General features: G+C 42.0%; 1 protein-coding gene across 3 annotated transcripts in view; it reads right to left on the bottom strand.

Annotated features, from left to right (window-relative positions):
* Positions 1-1,130: 1,130 nt before the first annotated feature.
* Positions 1,131-20,145, bottom strand: part of Mctp2 (multiple C2 and transmembrane domain containing 2) — a 233,250-nt gene continuing 214,235 nt past the window's right edge. For all 3 annotated transcript variants that reach the window (XM_048434824.3, XM_085682633.2, XM_048434825.3), the window contains 3 exons: positions 13,862-13,971; positions 6,634-6,731; positions 1,131-4,497 (listed from right to left, as the gene is read on the bottom strand). In XM_048434824.3, coding sequence (XP_048290781.3) covers positions 4,429-4,497; positions 6,634-6,731; positions 13,862-13,971 — 277 coding nt within the window. In that variant the 3' untranslated portion in view covers positions 1,131-4,428. The remainder of the gene's footprint in view (positions 4,498-6,633; positions 6,732-13,861; positions 13,972-20,145) is intronic.

Genomic DNA, 20,145 nt, shown 5'->3' with positions numbered 1-20,145 from the left:
ACAGCCAGAAATCATACATAGCATACAAAATAAGCCCTCTACTCCATGTAAGTAATTATTATCCAGGATATGAATAATAATCTATCCTGATTATTCCTTTTTTTCCTAATGGCAACATATGAAAAGACACAAATGGCGTGTGATTGTGCTGCGATGCATGCTTCTGAGTGACTTCCATGTTGGCGTGTTCTGGAGAGAATGCTAGGGACAAGGCCTTTGGGAGCTCTGACCTACAGAAGATGTAAATGAAAATCCTCTGGAATTCATTTCTTCACACCGTGATCTTCAAATTATTGGATACGGGTGCTTGAAGGCAGGGCATCCGGAAGGTAATTTGGATGAAGGTCCTTCAGGATGGCAAGAGTGGTTTCCTAAGTGATGTGCGTTATTAACACTGCCAAGCTCACCAGCTGAGGCCCGCACCACAACGCTGCATTAGGAAGTGGGAACTCATACAGCATAAAGACAGGGGTAACATCATCAGAGCAGGAGAACTCTGAGTGGTTTGAAGAACAGAATTTACTTAGTCAGAGATTTTAGGGGGAGAGATCAGAAGTGAAAGGGATAAGATGTAAGAAGACTAGCCCAGCTCAATGGGATTGCCAACACTGCCACCATATGCATGATATGTGGGATACTGCAGACAGTTGACTTGCAGAGTGGTCATGGCCGTCAGGATGAAAACATGACCACATCGACCCTTGAGTGACTACATTTTATGGGTTTGGAGATGAGAAAAAACTACAAAGATTAAAAACAAGTATATCCAAAGAGATGCCTGTCCCTGGTCCAGGAGACAAGCCATTAAGATATTTTGGTAAAGCTATAAATGGGAGTATGGGTTAAAAAGAGAGCCGTGCACACTCCACACAACTTGAGTATTTCCACTTAATTATCTTTAAGTCGAATAGTGTGAATATGCAATTTTCAAATTTCTCTAAGATCATTAAGTGGATTTCACACACTCTGTCTAATGTGGCTATATCTTTCACCTTATCATCCATTTTTTCCTGGATGTGATTCAGCCTCCATTCTGAGTATCCACACTACGTATGCTACTTGCCTGTTAGTCACAAAGCCGCTGCCGTGCAAAACAACATAGGAAAGACAGTGATGCACTAACAAAATAATTTACCAAGACACAGATACATAATTTATTGATATACATTCTAAAAAAACAGTGAGTGAGCTTCTAGAGGGAGAAAATCATGCCACTCAGAGAAGCAGATGAGAGTTACGTTACTGCAAGTAAAAGAGAAATTACATAGTCTTTTTATCATGAAATTCTTCTGTTGGCCCATATCTGAAGGGTCAAGTGGAACTCTTGGTACTGCTTCTAAGTGAGTTTTATAATAAGATTCATGTTCTAAAGACTTGCCAGTAAGGAGTTGAGTCTTTCTTTATCCCACCAGCCATGTCCCAAATTATAACCTGGAGGTTGCTTATTAATTATGAAAGCTCAGCCAATATTGTTGGCTTGGTCCCAACTAGCTCTTATAACTTAAATTAACTCTTATTTAAATCTCTGTTCTGCCCAATAGCATTATCTTTCTTCCTCTTGTACCTCCTGTTCCCTCTCCATAGCTGACTGGCAACTCTGCCTTTTCTTTCCCAGCATCCTCTTTGTCCCCAGAGGTCCCACCTATATCACCTCCCTAGCTATTGGCCATTTAGCTTTTTATTACACCATTCATAGCAATACATTTTCACACAGTTTACAAATATCCCTCTACACTGGTCTTTTGTGTAAAGCGCTGTGAGTGTTCAAGGGTTAGGCTACAAATGTCAATGTAAGGCATTTCGGGACACTAGGGAATGAGGCTCCACATACTCATGTCTGGACTGTTGAAGTGTGGGGATTTTGCTTTCATTCATCTTTTCTGTTTTTAGAGTGGTGATCAGCGATCAAATTCATTGCTGTGGTAGTGCAGTGATTCTATTCTAGTAGCAAGCATTTTATTCAATACTGGTCCCAAAGCATACAAATTGTCATGCTGGCCAATCTGGACATGCCATAAGACTGCTTCCTAGAAGTGCACATTGTCAAAATTCTCAGGAAGAAGAAGGATCTTGAAGAAGTTGGTAAGATCTTGGATTAGAATAAATCTTCCTTTTGTGTATCAAACAGTGGAGGAAGAAAAAGGAAACTCATGATAGTTTTGGTGTCATGCATATAAGAAAAATAGTTCTGTCCACAGTGTGTGACAGGTGCTTCTTCAAGATGGAATAAAGTGTTAAATTATAGTGTTTATCATTTACTGAGATCCCGGGCTAAGACAGAGTCTGCAAGGATTAGACCTGTACAACTCTAATAATTATATAAATCTTAACATTTCACTTCCAGCAGATGCTCATTTTCTCACATGCAACATCAATTTAATCAACTAGTGATTGTCTTCAGTAGAGAGTTTAGGAGAAGTTGGCCCTGCCTTGCTCCCAAATACCAGCTGGCATTTGCGTCCTAAATTTACTGCTGTGCGTTCTATTTGGGCTAGAGAGAAAAGAATTCTCACTAATGACACCTTCCTGTCTGGAAAATTATTTCATTTGGAAATTGCAAAGCAAAAGAACAGTCATGAAGGATGGGCTCTACATTTAAATAAATAAGGGGTTATTTTGCTCCCCAAAGTTGTCATTCCAATGACTGATCAGAACTCACACGTCGGCTTAAAGATGTCTGCCTTGGGTCATTACTAAATGACAGACTATGATAAACTGGATGACAGAAACAAGACAATGCGGTATTGTTTACACAGAAGATTGAGTAACTGGTTAGACAAAGAAGTTCTCGAGTAGCTATTGTATGTACAACTAACAGATTTACTGGGGCTTTGAGAATCTCGTCAAGGCTCTTTTCCAGCCAGCTTCATTAACTTGAAGTAAATCAAATCATGCAGGAATCGGGCTCTGCTACAAAGAAACCATGAAGAAGAATATGAAGAAAAACAGACGTGAGATGATAAAGTTTAGAATCTTTGGCATTTTTCATAAAACATTTTGTTAGAAGATTATTAAGTTACAATGCAGAAACAAACAAAGAAGTAAACATAAGTAAGTTCCATCTTTTCAGTTCAACTTCTCTTTATAATATATATCTGTATATATATACAAACCTACACAAAGCAAGTATGTGTCAATGAAATACAGATTTTAAAGCTTATATATAACTTTAACACAATAATATCTGTATACATTTTCTACATGCACAAAATTAATTGTTTTCAAATTAGCAGGGTGTGCTGCGGAGTGGTTGGCGCTCAGGACTCATACGCACGCTATTTACAGGGGGACTTTTTGGTGGTTGTTTTGTATGAATAGGGCTTTGAAATGAAATTGCATTGTCTTTATCTTATTTTGACCCTCAGAAAAACAAAAGACAAATTCAGAGAGCCAAAAGCATGTTATCTGTCTGCTTAAAACATCGGGTAACTGAAATGACTGTATTTCACTGAGAGTCTTTAAGTAAGTCCCTTCCTACGTTCATATTCCTAAGTACTTCCTGAATTTACTAATTAGTCTCTCCCAATCCCATCATCTCTGGAAGGATGCATATGGACATCTGGCTTTGGTAATAAGCAAACAGTGAAGTTGGAGGAAATGGCATTTTCACAGCAACAAAATATTATCATTAAATCCTTATTCTTCATTGGGACCTTCGATGATACCCCATGCCAACAACAGCTAAAATGCCATCCAGGTTGGCATCTAGTCCTGAAGGGTCATCAAAATCCTGACCATGTCTTGAGTCATCACAGCGGATTCCAAAATATTTGGGTTAGTTCTAGACATCACTAAATGTTCATTTTTCTAATGCACATCATCTGGATAGATAAACAGTGGCAAAATAATCTGAAACAAGTAGGGGGGATTGAGATTGGAAAGAACCGCACATCTCTGTGGACTGCCACGTTTTATGACAGAGTTTTGTAACAGAGCAGAGACTGGAATGTTACAACTCTTGGGCTGGCACAAAGCTTGCGACTGTCTTGCCTTGGCCTCTTCATTGTTGTGACTGTGAGCCACCATCCCCAGATGGAAATTATTGTATCTTAGTGGAAATCTGCTGACGGTATTGAAATAAATTGAGCATCATCCTGGAATCAGGTGAGTCTCCTGTTTGCTCTCATGGACAGTGTTCAGCTATGTGGACACCTTGTTTTATGTCTTTCCATCAAATGGATGAGAGACTCTCACAGTCTCAGACTTGGTGGCTTTTGTTGGGCTGACTGTGTAGGCATCCGGATGGATCCCCATGCATGGGGACATATGTGCAGGTGTGTGTGCATCCGTAGATGTGAAGAGAGTAGAGGATGATGGGAGAGCTGCACAGAGCACCCACTCCAGGACACCCCCATACCACTGGAGCAACCAGAACAGAGGTCTGATCAGCTCCACGCGGGAGCCTGGGGTCCTTAGTCAGTGTGAGCCCTAGACGGTACTCCGCTTCTTCCGAAGTGGGCTGTGGCTGCCACAGAGCTTCAGCTCGGCATACTGCACCTGTGAAAACAGACAGACATGATGCTGGCAGTTGGGTAACCCTAGCTCACCACAGAAGTGTGTTAATGGCTCCCCGAGGACACGGCAAGGCAAAGGAAGGAAGGAAGGTTCAAAGGCAATGAATCATTATTTAAACACAGGACCATGAGGGGGGATTAATTGCAGGAAGGGTTTCAGAAGTCATGCATCATTTCTTGAAACCAAAGTATTGAAAGCAGATTTCTCTAATGGGATGCATGGGCTTCTATGGACTTCGTGACTGCTGCCCCTGATCTTGGCAACCATAAATATCCTAATAACTGCTGCTTGGGATTGTTGATCATATGTTATGATCCAACAGTTTATTGAGTATTCGTCCTTTCAAAGTACTACAACGATGGGGGTATATGCAGGCTCTTACAGTCATTAATTTTACCTAAGAGGGGGCAAAATATTGAAATGGATGTTAGGTCCCAAACTTCTGTAGAGTGTAATGACTGGAACATCTGTGATAAACCTGAGCCCTTGGGGAGTCCCCAGAGGCACACTGCCATTGCCATTAAAAGGCACCGAGGGTGGGGACAGGGCCACTCACGCTAATGCATGTAGGGCTCGCTTTCAAATTGTTATCATATGTATCTTTCCGTAAATACATCAAGTATACGTGGGTCAACACTCAAAAGGCTGTTGCCAGGACCATGGAGAGATGGAATTGATGGGGAATGTCTATTCACAGACGCTGTATGAACTCCCGCTGTAACCTAAGCAATGGTACATTGCGAACACAGTGTTTTCAGGTGTAGCTCTGGTAGGTTGAGGGTAGAATGCATTTATGTTACTAGACACATGTGCTTCCCACTTTTAGCACTTCTGCCCAATTCCCCAAGGATGTTATACCTATATTTACATTAGTCTGCACTTTGCCAAAACCAGATAAACAAAAAGACAAATATATCTTTCCCATCTTGCATTTCGTGAAAGTCCCCAGGGATAATGGAAGATACTATAACTGTCTATCTTAAACGCAGAACAAAGGCCAGGTTATTATTTCTCAATTATGCCATGTAAAGCTAGAGAGTAAGTATATCTGCAGAGCTGATTTTAACAGGTTTATGTCATGAAGTAAAGTTGTTGTTGTTTTGTTCGTTATCTTTGGTTTTTTAAAGCACCACGGAGTCCATTTTAATCTGTAAAATGTGGATGAAGCGGGGAGGGGCCCTTGAGACCTCCAGCCCCATGTGTCTCTAATCCACCTGAAGACACTGGGAAGGCAATTATGCTACATTGACTCCATGATGAAAATCGATACTTGAATTGGGGTTCTCTCAGAAAATGAAAGGCTGTGCCTTTGATCATCTTGATGATGCTTCATGCCACGCTATCCCCTTTTACCTATTCAGTGGTCACTCTTCTCCATTAGTGGAAATGACTGCCTGCCTGCCTTCCTCTGGCTTTGGTGCAGGCAAGTTCGCGGGGCCCTGGATGGGGCCATTCTTTGGGACTTTCTTTCACCGTTGCCTTTGTTAATCTCTGCGCATCCACAAAATTGGGACGCTGCTGGACTAAGTGAGCCTCGCCCGTGAATAATACTTGCGATTGATCTCCAATTTGATTCCCCACCACCACTTCTTCTGTGTGTATCAGCGTAAGGAGGGCCTTTGCCCTCGGCATTCCTCAGTCTTTAGAGGAAAGAGGATAGAGGGCAGGCTGAAGAGATAATTGGGGCAAGAAAGGAATAAAGAGACTAATCCTCTTGTCTCCTCTTTCCCGGAAAATGCCCGCCATCTGGAGAACTAAGAAAATATGCAGTGTCTCTCAGCACTGGATCTCCAGCACCTCCTCCTAGCTCATCTCATTCTCTTCAGGGAGGCGAGCAATCAAAAGGGGACCAATGCTGCAGCCTATAGCTACTCAGTATGAGTTCCAGATTCGTTCCTAAGTAGCTCTTTTGCAGGATAATTTTCCCCAGTCATCATATCCTTTGGACGAAGGGCTGGTTCTTCTCCCCCACCACCTCCCAGGAAGAATGCTTTAGGGATTTTCGGTGTCCTCATTTCAGTTACTCACACAAGCACAGCCATGTGCCTGTCCAAATCTCTAGGACTGGCAAGAACTCAATGCTGCTGCCCTTGTGGGTGGTGACCAATCATCACCTACCTTTTGAACATCCGAGGGCACCCTGGAGAGAAAGTCGAGCAGCTCATTATTGTCGATAGAATAAGGATTTCGAAGCTTCTTAGTAAATTTATTTATGCCTATAAAACAAAAATATGATGTGTTTATCATTCATATCTACCTATGTATCCGTCTATCCATTTATCTGTCTCCCCATCTATCTGTCCATTCTCTATCTATCTGTCTGTCTGTCTGTCCTTCTATCTATCCATCCATCTATCTACCCATCTATTTATCTGTATGTCTGTCTGTCCATCTGTCCATTCATCTATCATCTATCTATCTATCTATCTATCTATCTATCTATCTACCCATCCATCTATCTATATACCCATCTATTTATCTGTCTGTCTGTCCATCTATTCATTCATTCATCTATCTATCTATCTATCTATCTATCTATCTATCTATCTATCTATCTATCCACCTATCTATCTACCCATCTATTTATCTGTCTGCCTGTACATCTGTGCATTTATTTATCTATCTATGTATCTATGTATCTATGTATCTATCTATCTATCTATCTATCTTCTATTCATTTATCTACCCATTTATATATCTGTTTGTCTGTCCATCCATCCATCTGTTCATTTATTCATCTGTCCATCTATTGTCTGTCTGTCTATCTATCCATCCATCCATCTACCCACCACCTATCTATCTATCTATCTATCTATCTATCTATCTATCTATCTATCTTCTATTTATTCTTTATCTCTATCTACCTATCTACCATCTATCTTTAAAACATGCCTGAGTGGGAGAAGGAGAGATATTCACAACTAAAAATTAGTGTGAAAACAATTACTGTACTTCTAGCTGTACACATGTTGCTGTCACACGACATTATTCACAAAACCTTTTTCCTGAACTGACGGAGGGTTGTGCTGTGAAAAGGGGACTCTGCCTTCTTCAGCTGTGAAAATCCCATTACAATCCCAGCAGCAGAACTGCAGATACATGCACCGAAACAGGGGAACCGATTGGCTCTTTTGGTAAGCACCGACTAAAAGCCTCCTCTGCTATGAAGACAAATGACCCAGATTGGAAAAGTCCCTGCTTGAACGCTCTGGACGAAACATAGTTGTGGGGAGAAGAGGGCAGGAGCTTCCGTGGGCAGAGAGAAACTCCAGCAACCCCTCTCCCTCTTTTTTCCCAGGGTCCTCTTCTCTCGCGGAACAGAGCTTGACATGTTGATTGCACGTTGCTGGCAGAAACTGTGAAAAGTTATTATTGGAAAATTATCGTGCTGTGGTGACTAACTTCATTTGCGGGCTGCAACGCTGGCACACATGTTTGTCCAAGCACCCGCGTCTGTGCTAACTTAGCATGGGGACAGTAGCAATTAGAATGAGCTTCAATGTTCAAGATGCCAAGTGACCATGCAGCCTCTGTCAATCTTTGGCCATGCATATGGAGATCCTGGGCATGCCCAGAACATGGATTCCTCTGCAGAGAGAGATTCCTCCCAACCTTCTTTTGTCTTCAACTCTGCTCCTTGGGGTGCCTCTGCCTTATCCAGATCTCATAAGCTATAGTCTTTTCACCAAATGTCAACCTTCCTTTTTTTTTTTTTTTCATGTTGAGTTTTAGAAGCCGAAAGACTAGGTGGCTTTCTGAAGTTTTGCCACAGGGTGCTTGTTTAACAAGGATCGTATCTGAAGGCCCGCCTGTCCCAATGATGCTGAATGAATGCTCAGCTTAGTTGTGCTCTGAATGGCTCCTACTCAGAAGCCAAGTTCACCAGTCGCCATCACATAAAAGGTTTGATGTTTCCCTTTGTTCATTAAATATGACTTTGCCTTCATCTAAGGACTAGACTTCCTGCATGGCATTGTACGTGACACAAAGACAACCTCCAGTCCTTTCTTTGGGGGGTCAGATTTACATCTGCTTTGCAAATGGGAGCAGGCCATTGTTCATGAGTAAATGGTGAGCTTGGTGGTTGGGCTAGGGTAGGAGCTCAGTAATGTCCCCCTTTCCTTCAAGTCAAAGCTGCACTCGGCCTTTCTTCCCTCCACCCCCACAGCAAGCTTCGGGTTTGGTGCTAAAACTCCCCCCACAGCGTTCCTTTAAACTAAAACACTCTCACTGTGTTATTCTAAAGACATTTAATTGTAGCATGGGCTCTTTGGCAAAAGAAAAACAGACAAGGCAAAGTGATGAAGGGAGACAAAGACGTATTGAGAAAAGATGTATCTTCTATTGTTAATTATATATAGTGTGCGCATCTGGAGCCTTTGCAACGAACAGCAAGGCAGGGATAATATCACAGCCGATCAAAACACTGCATTCTGAGTCACTGGGAAGATTACAAACCTGCACAGTGGCTCGGCTCAGACGCACCCAGAAAGGCAGAAGGAGTCCACAATGCAGTGAGACTGACTATGTTTGAAAAACTTGGAATACAAATCACAAGGTATTCAGTCAGCTTGCTTGCTTCAGAGGCATAGCTCATTTTTAAGGTATCTTAGGTTTGACAATTTCAGGTATTCCGCTGAATTATCTATTGTGTGAGATCAAGTATGGAGAGGACATTACAGACCTCTTGGCCAACTTTACGGGGAAATAGGGCAATAGCAAAGGGACAGGCATACCTGGCCTCCCGCTCTAGCTTCATAGCGTGTTAACTGCGATTGCAGGTATAGCACTTAGTTCTCCCGGGTCCAAGATTTCTAACAATGCGATCTTTGTAACAAAATCTTTCCCTCTAGTTTCCAGGATTGATGACAGAAACCATGTTGAGTAACAGAGGCAAGGACATTCTAATCTGCAATTAACCAACAATGGAGCAGAACCGGAGTTGGGACTGTACATGCCACTTAGGTCGTACCCCAAGGAGACAGCCCTAAAAAGGTCTTTGAGGTGCTATGCATCACAGACACTATTTCGGGAGCACATATCCAAACATGGAAGCTGTATCTTCATCTAGTGAATACTACTCATAATGCTAGATATGTTTTTGTTTCTGTTTTTGTTTGTTTGTTTTTCAAGACAGGGTTTCTCAGTGTAGTCCTGGCTGTCCTGGAACTAGCTCTTGTAGACCAGGCTGGCCTCAGATTTACAGAGAACTGCCTACCCCTGCCTCCCAAGTATGGGATTAAAAGCATGTGGTACCACCGCCTCTTTTTTTTTTTCAACTGAAATGATACAGAGAGTTCTTTGTTCTTAATGTTGTTAGTCAAGGGGGGAAAAGAGTCAAATTTTGGGGTAGAACGTTTGGTAATCAGATTATTGGTGAGTGACCCCAAACCATACAACATATAGATCAGTTAATGGTGCTGAGGCCTCCAATAGGGAAAAAGAAATCACTTGGAGAAGTTGTGTGTCTGCTTTGCATTTTCGTGACACAATCACAACCACAAGGCATAGCATGTCGCTGCCTATCAAGTATACCTGAGTACATTGTGCACAGTCCCAGATACAGCACTTTGGTTGAGTGTAAGTCAGAGCAGCCATGTTTATCCTCTCAAATCCTGAGTTCCTTTCATGTGACAATCCCATGCTCTCGAATGGAAATACAAGGTGGGGGGGGGTGGTCATGGTCCCTTCTTACAAGAAGCTCAAAATGTAGCATGAGGAGTTTCTATCTACCTTGCAGCAGTGGGAGTGTCTGAGACCAGAACTGATGGCTAATCATGGCAACATCCATGATAAAGAACAGAATCAAAGTAATTAGGGGAAACATCTTATAGGGAACAAAAAACAGGCCTTGGACCGAAGAGTGGAAGTTGTGTGACCCTCTGGAAATGTATATATCACACAGGTTAGCAAAGTCCCACAGAGACTTCCAGAAATGTGTGTATCTTATAAGTTAGCAAAGACCGGTAGAAAAGCTTCCTAAGGACAATTTCAGAATTTCTTTCTAACTGACCCTTAGTGAGAATTCCCAAAGTCCTGCTTCCAAAATAAAGAAGTGGTGGGTGCCATGGCAGGTCACTTTTATAGAACACAATTATGAACAGTCAGAGTCAATTGTTCCTATTTCCAACTGTTTCATACATAGTGTTTACACCCAGATGTCTACTCTATACACTACAGAGTCAAAGAACAAGAACAGCATTTCACTTGTCAAAACCTCATGGTGAATTTTCCGAGTCCAGCAGTATTTCCCATGAGAGTTCTGAAGTTAAGCTGTTTTCATAGGTTTATGTCAAATCATGTCTGTGCTTGAAATGCATTTACAAAAGTATTTACTGTATACAATATGAAATCTCATGCATAAAGTTTGGTTAATTTTTACAAAGGGATGAAGCCACCAATTAGTGTTTGATACTAATTCATCTGGCTTAGCAATTAACAAAAATTAACGGATAACCTTAAGAATAAGACATTGAAACCATAACAAAGTCGGAAGGAGCAATGAATGTTTTAGGGGTGTGTGTGTGTGTGTGTGTGTGTGTGTGTGTGTGTGTGTGTGTGTGTAATTTTTTTCTAAGTGACAAGGTGTGCGTCTATAAAGGATGTAATCATTTAAAGGACATGTAAGAGAAGAGTATTCTCTGAGTTTATGCTAACTAATAACTAACAAGGAAGGAGAGCTTATAATAGAACTGCAGAATATATTTCAAAATGCAATGTGTGTTTTGCATAAGGAGAGGTGGCAAGCAACTATGTATTGATGTTTAAGCTTTAGATTCCATTACCAATTAGTAAATTCATCAATAAATTATCAACTATTGTTAATCATGTAGAACTAAGCAACCAAATGAAAGACTAGAAAGGTTTCTTTGGGGCAATAAGAGCAGAAAGAACTCCATGCTGTTTAACAATATCAGCCACAAACTGAAAAGCAGGTAGAGAAATCTTTTATTAAGTTTATGCAAAGAGATGTTAGAAAACTGCTAAGATATGAGAAGATAAAATCAGAAGACAAAGTGATTTGGGAAAATAGAAAGAGGCACCGATTGCCAAAATCGACAATCAGAAGACAAAACAGAACCAGGTTGTCTCTTCATATCTAAACTCCCTCCACAGCCCTGAATTAGAGAGCCAGGGATCAAAAATATCAGCAAAAGAAAAGTATGTGCTGAACCAAGGCTGGCTTTTCCTTTGCCAGTCCCTAAAAATGGAGTACAACAATTATTTACCATATTTTATATAGTATTATATATTAGTAATCCAGGTGATTACTAAGGTTTTAAAAGACAGAGGAGAGCAAGTATAGCTGAGAGGCAAATACTGTGTCAGTATACATGGAACTTACACATCTAGAGATGAGGGTATGCACAGGATTCATGCAAGCCATGTCTTGAGGAAATACAGGAAAGGCTGTATCCGCCTTAATTGTCGAACAAAAGGTGCATAGAAGAATAATCAACTATGCATAACGTTTAACAGCTGACCATGGCATTCAGCTCAATGTGAACAAGACAGCAGCCAAAGGCTTATCATTATCAGTCTCTGCTGGTTAGAAGATAACATCTAAGTGCAAATGGGGAATGGGAGTTGAATTTGAAGATGAACAATGAAGAAAGAATAAAATTATGCTTGCTCTACAATATAGCTGTGTTTCAAACTTCACACTTGATCCTCATTCATGCCTAATATTTTGAAGTCAAAACTTCCTGAATGAAAGGGAATTAGAATATGTTCTTACTTTGACTGGCTACAATGGAGAGAGCCTTCTACTAGATTTCATCTCCAAGGACATGAGGAGAACCCATCCTCCAGAATCAACTAAGCAGGGCTCATGGGGGCTTACAGAGACGGAATCAGCGATCACACACCCTGCATGCGTCTGCACTAGGGCCTCTGAATATACATTATAGTTCTTGGTTTGTTGTTTTGGGGGGACTCTTGACAGTGAGAGTGGGGCTGTCTCTGGTTCTTTTGCCTGTTTGGGGGACCCTTTTCCTCCCATTGGGCTGCTTCACCCTGCCTTGACGTGAAGGTTTATGCCTGGTCTTATTGAATCTTGTTATGCCATGATCAGTTTATATTACTGGGAGGCCTGTTCTTTTCTGGTGGGATATTGGAACTGGAAATAATTCTGGGGGAGAGTGGAGGTGAGGGAGGCTGGGAGAAGCGGAGGGAGGGGATGTTGTGGTCGGGTTGTATGGTATGAGAGAAGAATAAATAAAAATGTTAAAAAAGAGAAGATTCCATCTCCTAAATAATATAGAGAATGACCATGTTACCCTCTGTACACACACTCCTTGCTGTTCTGTATTCTTACAAGTTATTTCCTTTCTCCAATAACTCCTCTTATGTCCGAATGTCCACTTTGGCTTTTCTCATCAGCAGATTCCCTCCACCACCACCATATCGGTGGAATTGATGGAAGGCTGTAGAAAAGGTTGCAGCATTTATCCTCATTTCCCAGCTTCCTGCTGTTGCTTACGAGTAAATGCATCCCAGCAGTCTCTGGTCTTCAGGACTTCCCTGACTGTCTCGATGTGCTAGATCCCAGGAAATGATGACTATGGGGCATAGATTCAGCAACAGGCCTAAGACAAAGGCCGCCGGCTTCTCCATCAATGACCTGGGTATGCACCTAGTAGAGCGCCTTTGTCATCCCAGCAAAGATATGGAGGTTCACAAAGAGCCTTCCATTTGGTCCAGGTACTTGCTTGACTGTGAAATCTAGTCATGAATCGGGTGCCAACCTGACCATTTTTCTTGTTGCTTTCTCCACGTGGCTAAAGTTAATGTAGGCAAGCCAGGTCCTCTGCAAACCATACCCACCTCCTCTTTTACCCACTGCGTAGGTAGTCACAGATGTCCATCCCTCACCCCACTGCTTCTGGACTGAACTATGAGATTCGCTTATTTCTTCCCTGCAGTCGAAATGAAGTGTGTCAGAAGCGGCGAGGCAGTGGCCAGACCCACTTTTACTGTCTATAAAGGGCAAGATGCAGGTGTTTGCCTGCCATTTGAACCACCGCACTTCTGGAAAGTTACTAGGCCACTGCCCTATATTATTCAAGGGGATTTACGACAGGGAAGCCTAAAGGGAAATAGGAAGCCTGATCACAGTTTCATTTGATTGTGATTCTGCACAGGGCTTATAAATATCCATGTCGAGCCCTTACGCAACTGGCCTTTGCGGAAAGGTCCTGGAAGTTTTCATTCCCCAAATGTTTTCCTTAATCTCATGTTTAATTGGTAACAAGAGCACGTTTAAAGGTTATGGGCGTCCTTTAAAAACGAATAATTTGTCCTTACCTGGAACTGCCTGCTAGCAAAAGGATCATGTCAGACTTACCCCAGAGCAGAACGATATACCGCAGAGGAATGAAATACAAAGCCACTGTGGCTATGGCCAGAATCAAACAGGCCAGCAGGGAAAGGAAGGGCACCGTCCAGTTAAACATGCTGTGGAGAAACCATGTTAGAGTCAGTTTATCTGAGCCTGAAAACTGCCACACAGTCATCACGTCATGTGTAGTTCTGGTATAGCTATAAAATTAGATAAATTTAAAAAGGTTCTTTCAAGCACAGTATATACATACATACATGCATACATACACACACAAATTTCGTGTGTGTGTGTGTGTGTGTGTGTGTGTGTGTGTGTGTGTGTGTGTGTATCTAATAAATATAACGTGAAGATAAAGTTCTGCTAACTTGAGAGCATACCCGACCGGGCACCTGTGAGGTATTAATGAGGAGATTATCAGAAGATCAATCAGCACTGAACTTGTCAAAAGATCAGCAACACTGGCTTCCTCGAGCCACCAACCTCCAACAAAACCCTTTCCACCCTGCACCGTGCCTAGGAACGGCATTCCTGCCATCCTGGCTTGGTGCCTACGTCTCTTCAAAATGAGTCACTAGTCAAGTCATTTCTAAGCTCATCCTTCTCTCTCGGGGAACAGACGGTGGCCCGGAAATGTGTAGAACAGGGAGATAGTTATTTCTGGGTTTTCATGCTTTTGTGTGCAAATGGGACCCTAGAGTTTGGGCTGTGGAGGCAAACACAGGGTGTGCAGAGCTGTACAGTCCTTATAACCTGCCTGCTCCCGAACTTCCGGTTGGACCGAGACTTGGCTACCCCTTGCTTCGCCTTCATGTATAAAGGATTTGTGGATGTACTTCCTCGCAGTAGGAGTACCTAGAACTTCTCCTGTGGTCTTTGTTTGGAGGAAATGCGGAGAAATGCTGGACCATCTCAGAGGAAGCAAAATCAGCTAGCCCTCAGACCATTAAGTATCATATCTTATGTTCAAGTATTTGAATTGTAGTATTCTTAATAATTCTGCCGTTTAGGTACTAGCCACGTTTTATGCATGAGCACGGTGAGGCTGACTTGGGTAAATAATCAATATTCAGGGCTGGGGACGTGGCTGGGTAGGCAAACCTATCTGAGCATGAGGACCTGAGTTTAGATCCTCAATAACAGTTAAAAAATAAAATATAAAAATAAATGAATAAATAAATAAATAAACTAAGCAAGACAAGCAAACAAAAACCAAAACCAAGTACATCTATATGCGCTTCAATGCCATTTGGAAGTAACTAGGGTTTGATTCCCAGAAGCTCACTGGATGACCAGTTCAGCTGCAATAAAAGCCCCAGGTCCAGGGAGAGACTGCGTCAAGAGAAGAAGGTAGAGAGCTTGAAAACAGAACACCTGACATCTTCTTGTGGATGCAATGCACGTTTCCGCATGAGCACATGCACCCACAATGCACTATGGACACACATTTGTAACCATATACACGTGCCATGAATAAATAATCATGATTTCACCAATAATAATAAACTGCAAGTAGATCACCCTCTCTTTCAAATGATTATCAATACTTTTTCAATCTTTGTCCATTGAGATGTCTATTTTGTATTAGATTAATTTTATAACATTTGTATTCGAGTAATGTGACAGGCAAGTGGCAGAGAAATAACCACAAATGAAGATCACCACAGAGAGTGAGGAGGGAGCGTAAGCAAAGAAAGAGAAACAGGAAGGAGAGACTCATGAAGGCAGACAAGTGTCCTCCTAGGGACTAATAAAAAGATAGATATTTGCCAAGGAAGGATAAACAACTACCAAGTATAGTGAAAGGTGCTGGGCAGAACTTAGGAACATATACAAAATAGACCATGCAGGACTAAAATGACTCAGTAAGGAAAAGTGCTTCCTGGGCCACATAGACACCTGAGTTCAAATCCCTGGTACCCGAGGAAAAAGCCAGGCATGGCTACATGGGCCTGTAACCCCGAAATGGAGTGAAGGCAGACAGAGCCCCTGACCAACCAGCCCAGCAGAAATAACAAGCTTCTGGTTTAATGGCAGATGCTGTTCAAGGCAATGAGGAGTTGAGCCATAGAGGAAGACACTGGAAATTCTGCTCTGTCCTCTGCACATGACCATCGCCCTACATATATGTACACACCACACACATTTATGAACACATACAAAATATAGGAACTAGTAGAATAGTCAAATGAAATAAGCTAACCTCTGCTAGTTACAATTTATAGAAATATAAGTTATAGAAAAATACAGATTACAGAAATATAAATTATAAAAAATAGGATGACTGTGTATATATATATACACAGTCTGTATATATGTGTGTGTCTGTATCAGGATGCATATATATATATATGTATATATATATATGCATCCTGATACAGACACACACACGCGCACACACACACACACAGTCTCTCAAATATGAAGAGAAATGTCAGTTCTCTACCTCCATCAAGAACTTCCAGAGAACAGAGGAGGCTAAGCACAATTGAAGTTCTCTATTCATGAGGAATTTTGAAGAACGAAAAACTAAATAGCCGCAGTATTAATCACAGCTGTAAAATCCTAGGCATGTGTGTATATCATAAAATCCAGCAAGAAAGAGGCCAAAAGTGATACACTGTATCACATAGCACAGAGGGGTTATTCCAGGGTGGTGGGCTGGGCATTCCATCTAAAAAAAAATCAACTACAATAAATCATTACATTAGCAAAAAGAAATAAGCGGGTACATGAATCATTTCCATGACTGTGCAGGAAAAAAATGTTTGATGAACTCAACTCATGCGCACAAGGAAACTGAGAGACAAGGAGACACCACAGGAAAGCTTCTTAATCTTTACAAAACTTTATAGAAGTATTCCCTCAGGGGGCACTGTTAGACGCTTTCAATCTGACATGGACAGAGCCATCTCCACCAAAGACATTCTGATCAGTGTTTTAGTCATGAACGATGCTCCAAACCAAGCTAAAAGGTACAGAGACTGTCCTGAGAGGATGACGAGGTTTCATATATGATAGGAAGATCTAATAGAAAATCCAAAACCCTCTCAATCAGGAACTGCAGTAAAGAAACTTACCAAGGTTGTTAGAAATGAAATCAGTAGAGGAAAACGTATTTGATTTCTAAACGCCAGGAAGAACTCGGTAGAAAACCAAAATCTTTCCCTAAAAATACAATTAATAAAGTATAACAAGCAAATCAAGAACTTGGGAATCAATCTCTCCCACACTCAAGTGTCAAAACTCTAAGATGGAGATTAAGACAGGCAGGAAAGATGGAGGAAACCACTAGTTTGTATGCCCATGGAAAGTATGCATTGTGTTTGTATGTCAAAGGCCGGAGTTCGGGTGGGGGTCTCCTATAACACACCCCAGGTTGAATAACCTTGTCAGCACAGTTTTCCCATCTTGAAATCAGAACATTTTCATAGACTTGAGTAGTTTTCCCGAGTTGGGAGGTGTTCAAATTCTTGTCATGGGAGGGGCAGGGGACGCGAACCTTCTTTACGTGTTCTGAAAATTTCAAGTCACTTAGCAAAAGTAATTAGGACAGCAGCCAGTGAGGTGGGTACAGCTCTATCCTGTGTTCCCACCCATGCTGTGTTGGAGTGAATTCAGGACAAATTCAATGGTTACATTTTTTCTCAGGCTGGGACAAACGAAGCCCTCAGACACCTCCCTCCCCTCTCAGAAACAAAACTACTGGCCACATGTTCCTATAGATTTTTCTCTAACGGCATGTCCAAGATGGCCTCACTTAGCTTGGGCACTGTTGTCATGCCAGCTTGCCAATGTTCTTCTAGGCATTTGCCCTTTAGTTTCTATTCCTTTAGCTTCTCTCAGGGTAAACACAAAATGTGCAGCTGCCATTCTGCTGAATTCTCTGTGCTTCTAACTGCACGTAACTTGCTTCCTCAACAACACCACCTTGTAAGGACAGTCCTACTTCATACAGGGGTGGCAGCTACACTCTAGATCAGTGGTTCTCAACCTGTGCGCTAAAACCCTTTGGGAATTGAATGACCGTTTCACAGGGGTCGCCTAAGACCACCAGACAACACAGATATTTACATTATGTTTCATAAGAGTAGCAAATTTATAGTATCAAGTAGCAACAGAAATAATTTCATGGTTGGGGGTCATCACAACATGAGGAACTGTATTAAAGGGTCGCAGCATTAGGAAGTTTAAAAACCACTGCTCCACACTTTCCGCAGAATTAATCCCCTACCTTATTAGGCTCCCTTAATCTTATCCACTCTTTGAAGCTTTACTTCGATGCTCAAGGACATGGGGTTGGAACCATCAGTCCACAGAGGAACATTTGGAATTCTCAGCTCTTCAAATTACGGCCTGTTCTCTAGGAGAGTGTAGTGCTGACCACGAGTTTCAGTGTGCTGTGCATATACGTTTGAAGTTAGCATATATTAGGAAAAGTAATCAGAGAAGATAAAGCAGGAAGAATAAATGCTGCTTCTCCCATGTGTATACAACGCTGGTGACAATCTTCTGGACAGTTGCATGGAAGCCTTGCTCTAAGAGTTTCATGTAAAATGTTCCTTGTTGCCACAAGCTGGGTAGAAGTTTCCCTAGTTTGTAAGCACAGACCTACAATAGAATTCCAAGAGCGTGACACACGACATCCCACTTGAATGCCCAGCAGGGACTTTAAGGTCACTGTAATAATGAATAGGCAAAGCATTAATAGGAGTTGAGCCCGTTGAGCCTTCCTGTGTCGCAGCTGGGCACAAGAGTGCTCTGTTCATTGCCTGTAAACACGTTCCGGGCATGGCCACCACAGCTGTGCCTAGCACAGCTGCCCCTCAAAAGCACTGTAGAGATGGGAGCCTGCTTAAATCACTCGGCCCTCTTCTCCCATCAGACGCACTTCCTTTTGCATTGTCAGCGGCACAACAGCAACACTTGTGTTCTAGAGATGTCTAAGAATGAGACAGTTGTACCGAACACCATCTTCCTTCCCTGGCCGGGCCCCCACTCCACATCCTCTTATCCTCCTGCCTCTCAGTACATTCTTCGCTCTTTTTTCTTCTTTTCAATGACCTTTCTTTCCTGTCTACTCAAGCCTTTTATGACGCGCCTCATCTCTGAGCATCATCAATTTTTTTCCTAGCCCTTGGACCCTTGTATCCCCTGCCTCTTCCTGTATTTTCTACAACAGTGGTTTTCAACCTGTAGCTATGACCCCCCCAAAGACCATCAGCAGAGGTATTTACATTATGGTTCATGATGGTAGCAAAACTACAGTTGTTGTTTTGTGATGAATTAGTGATGAAAATAATTTTATAGTTGGGCTCAGCTCAGCATGTGGAACTTCATTAAAGGGTTGCCGCATTAGGAAGGCTGAGACTCACTGTTCCACAGTGTTTAGATCTGGATCTACACACAGGATGCCCATCTGCTGCAGTCCCCACCCACCATTTGCTGAACTATCTTCTCCCATTCCATGAGCTGGCTTAGAAGCTTCTTCAATCTTGCCTTCTAGCACATTCTAAGCCATCTTCTGTGCTCATTAAGCCTCCCCGTAGTAGCAAGCCTCACTTTTATCTAGTAAAGATATATAATTATATTTGACTATTACCAGTTTTCTCCCTTACTGAAAAGAAAGCAATCCTTAGAGAGTGAATTTATTGTATAACAGTAACAGACATGGGTTCAAATCTGAGGTCTGAGGTTTATTAAGCATGATCCTGGATTACAGATTGAATGACTCTATTCAGGCTGTACTAACAATGCTTACGACGCTCTGCTAGAATTACTCCAATCAGCACTGGACGAGTCTACAGAACATTCACTATAGAAATGGCTGTGCACAGTGGTTGGCCAGCATGCCACCAGCTGATGCTACTGTTATCTGTACAGCCGCTATGTGTACCCTGTCATTCTCAGCAAGATAAGCTAATTATCCACTCTCCTCGTTGTATGGTACTCTTCCATTTGCTTTGCTTAGACATTTGCGGAGCTAATCTAAGGCATGATGTGTTAATCATGCGAAACCCAGGAAAATACATCCGCTAAGATGTCAACATGCGTCAGTGCAAATCCTCACATGCTAATCCCTTTCTCTTAAGATATTAGGAATGACAGATACACTGCATAAATTTAATAAAACCCTATCTATTTGAAAGGGTTTGTTTTTCAAATTTTACGATTCTTAATTATGTGCACGCGTGTGTTTGTATGTGTTTGTAGGTATGTACAAGGGAGTGCCGGTAGGTGATCCGCGGAGGCCAGGCATGTCAGAACCCCCAGAGCTGGAATTGAAGGCA

Source organism: Myodes glareolus, chromosome 24, assembly GCF_982192425.1.
Source record: "Myodes glareolus chromosome 24, mMyoGla1.1, whole genome shotgun sequence".
In the NCBI taxonomy this organism is placed as follows: domain Eukaryota; kingdom Metazoa; phylum Chordata; class Mammalia; order Rodentia; family Cricetidae; genus Myodes; species Myodes glareolus.
Note: the sequence above shows the minus strand (reverse complement) of the source record. Positions and strands in the feature narration are given on the sequence as shown.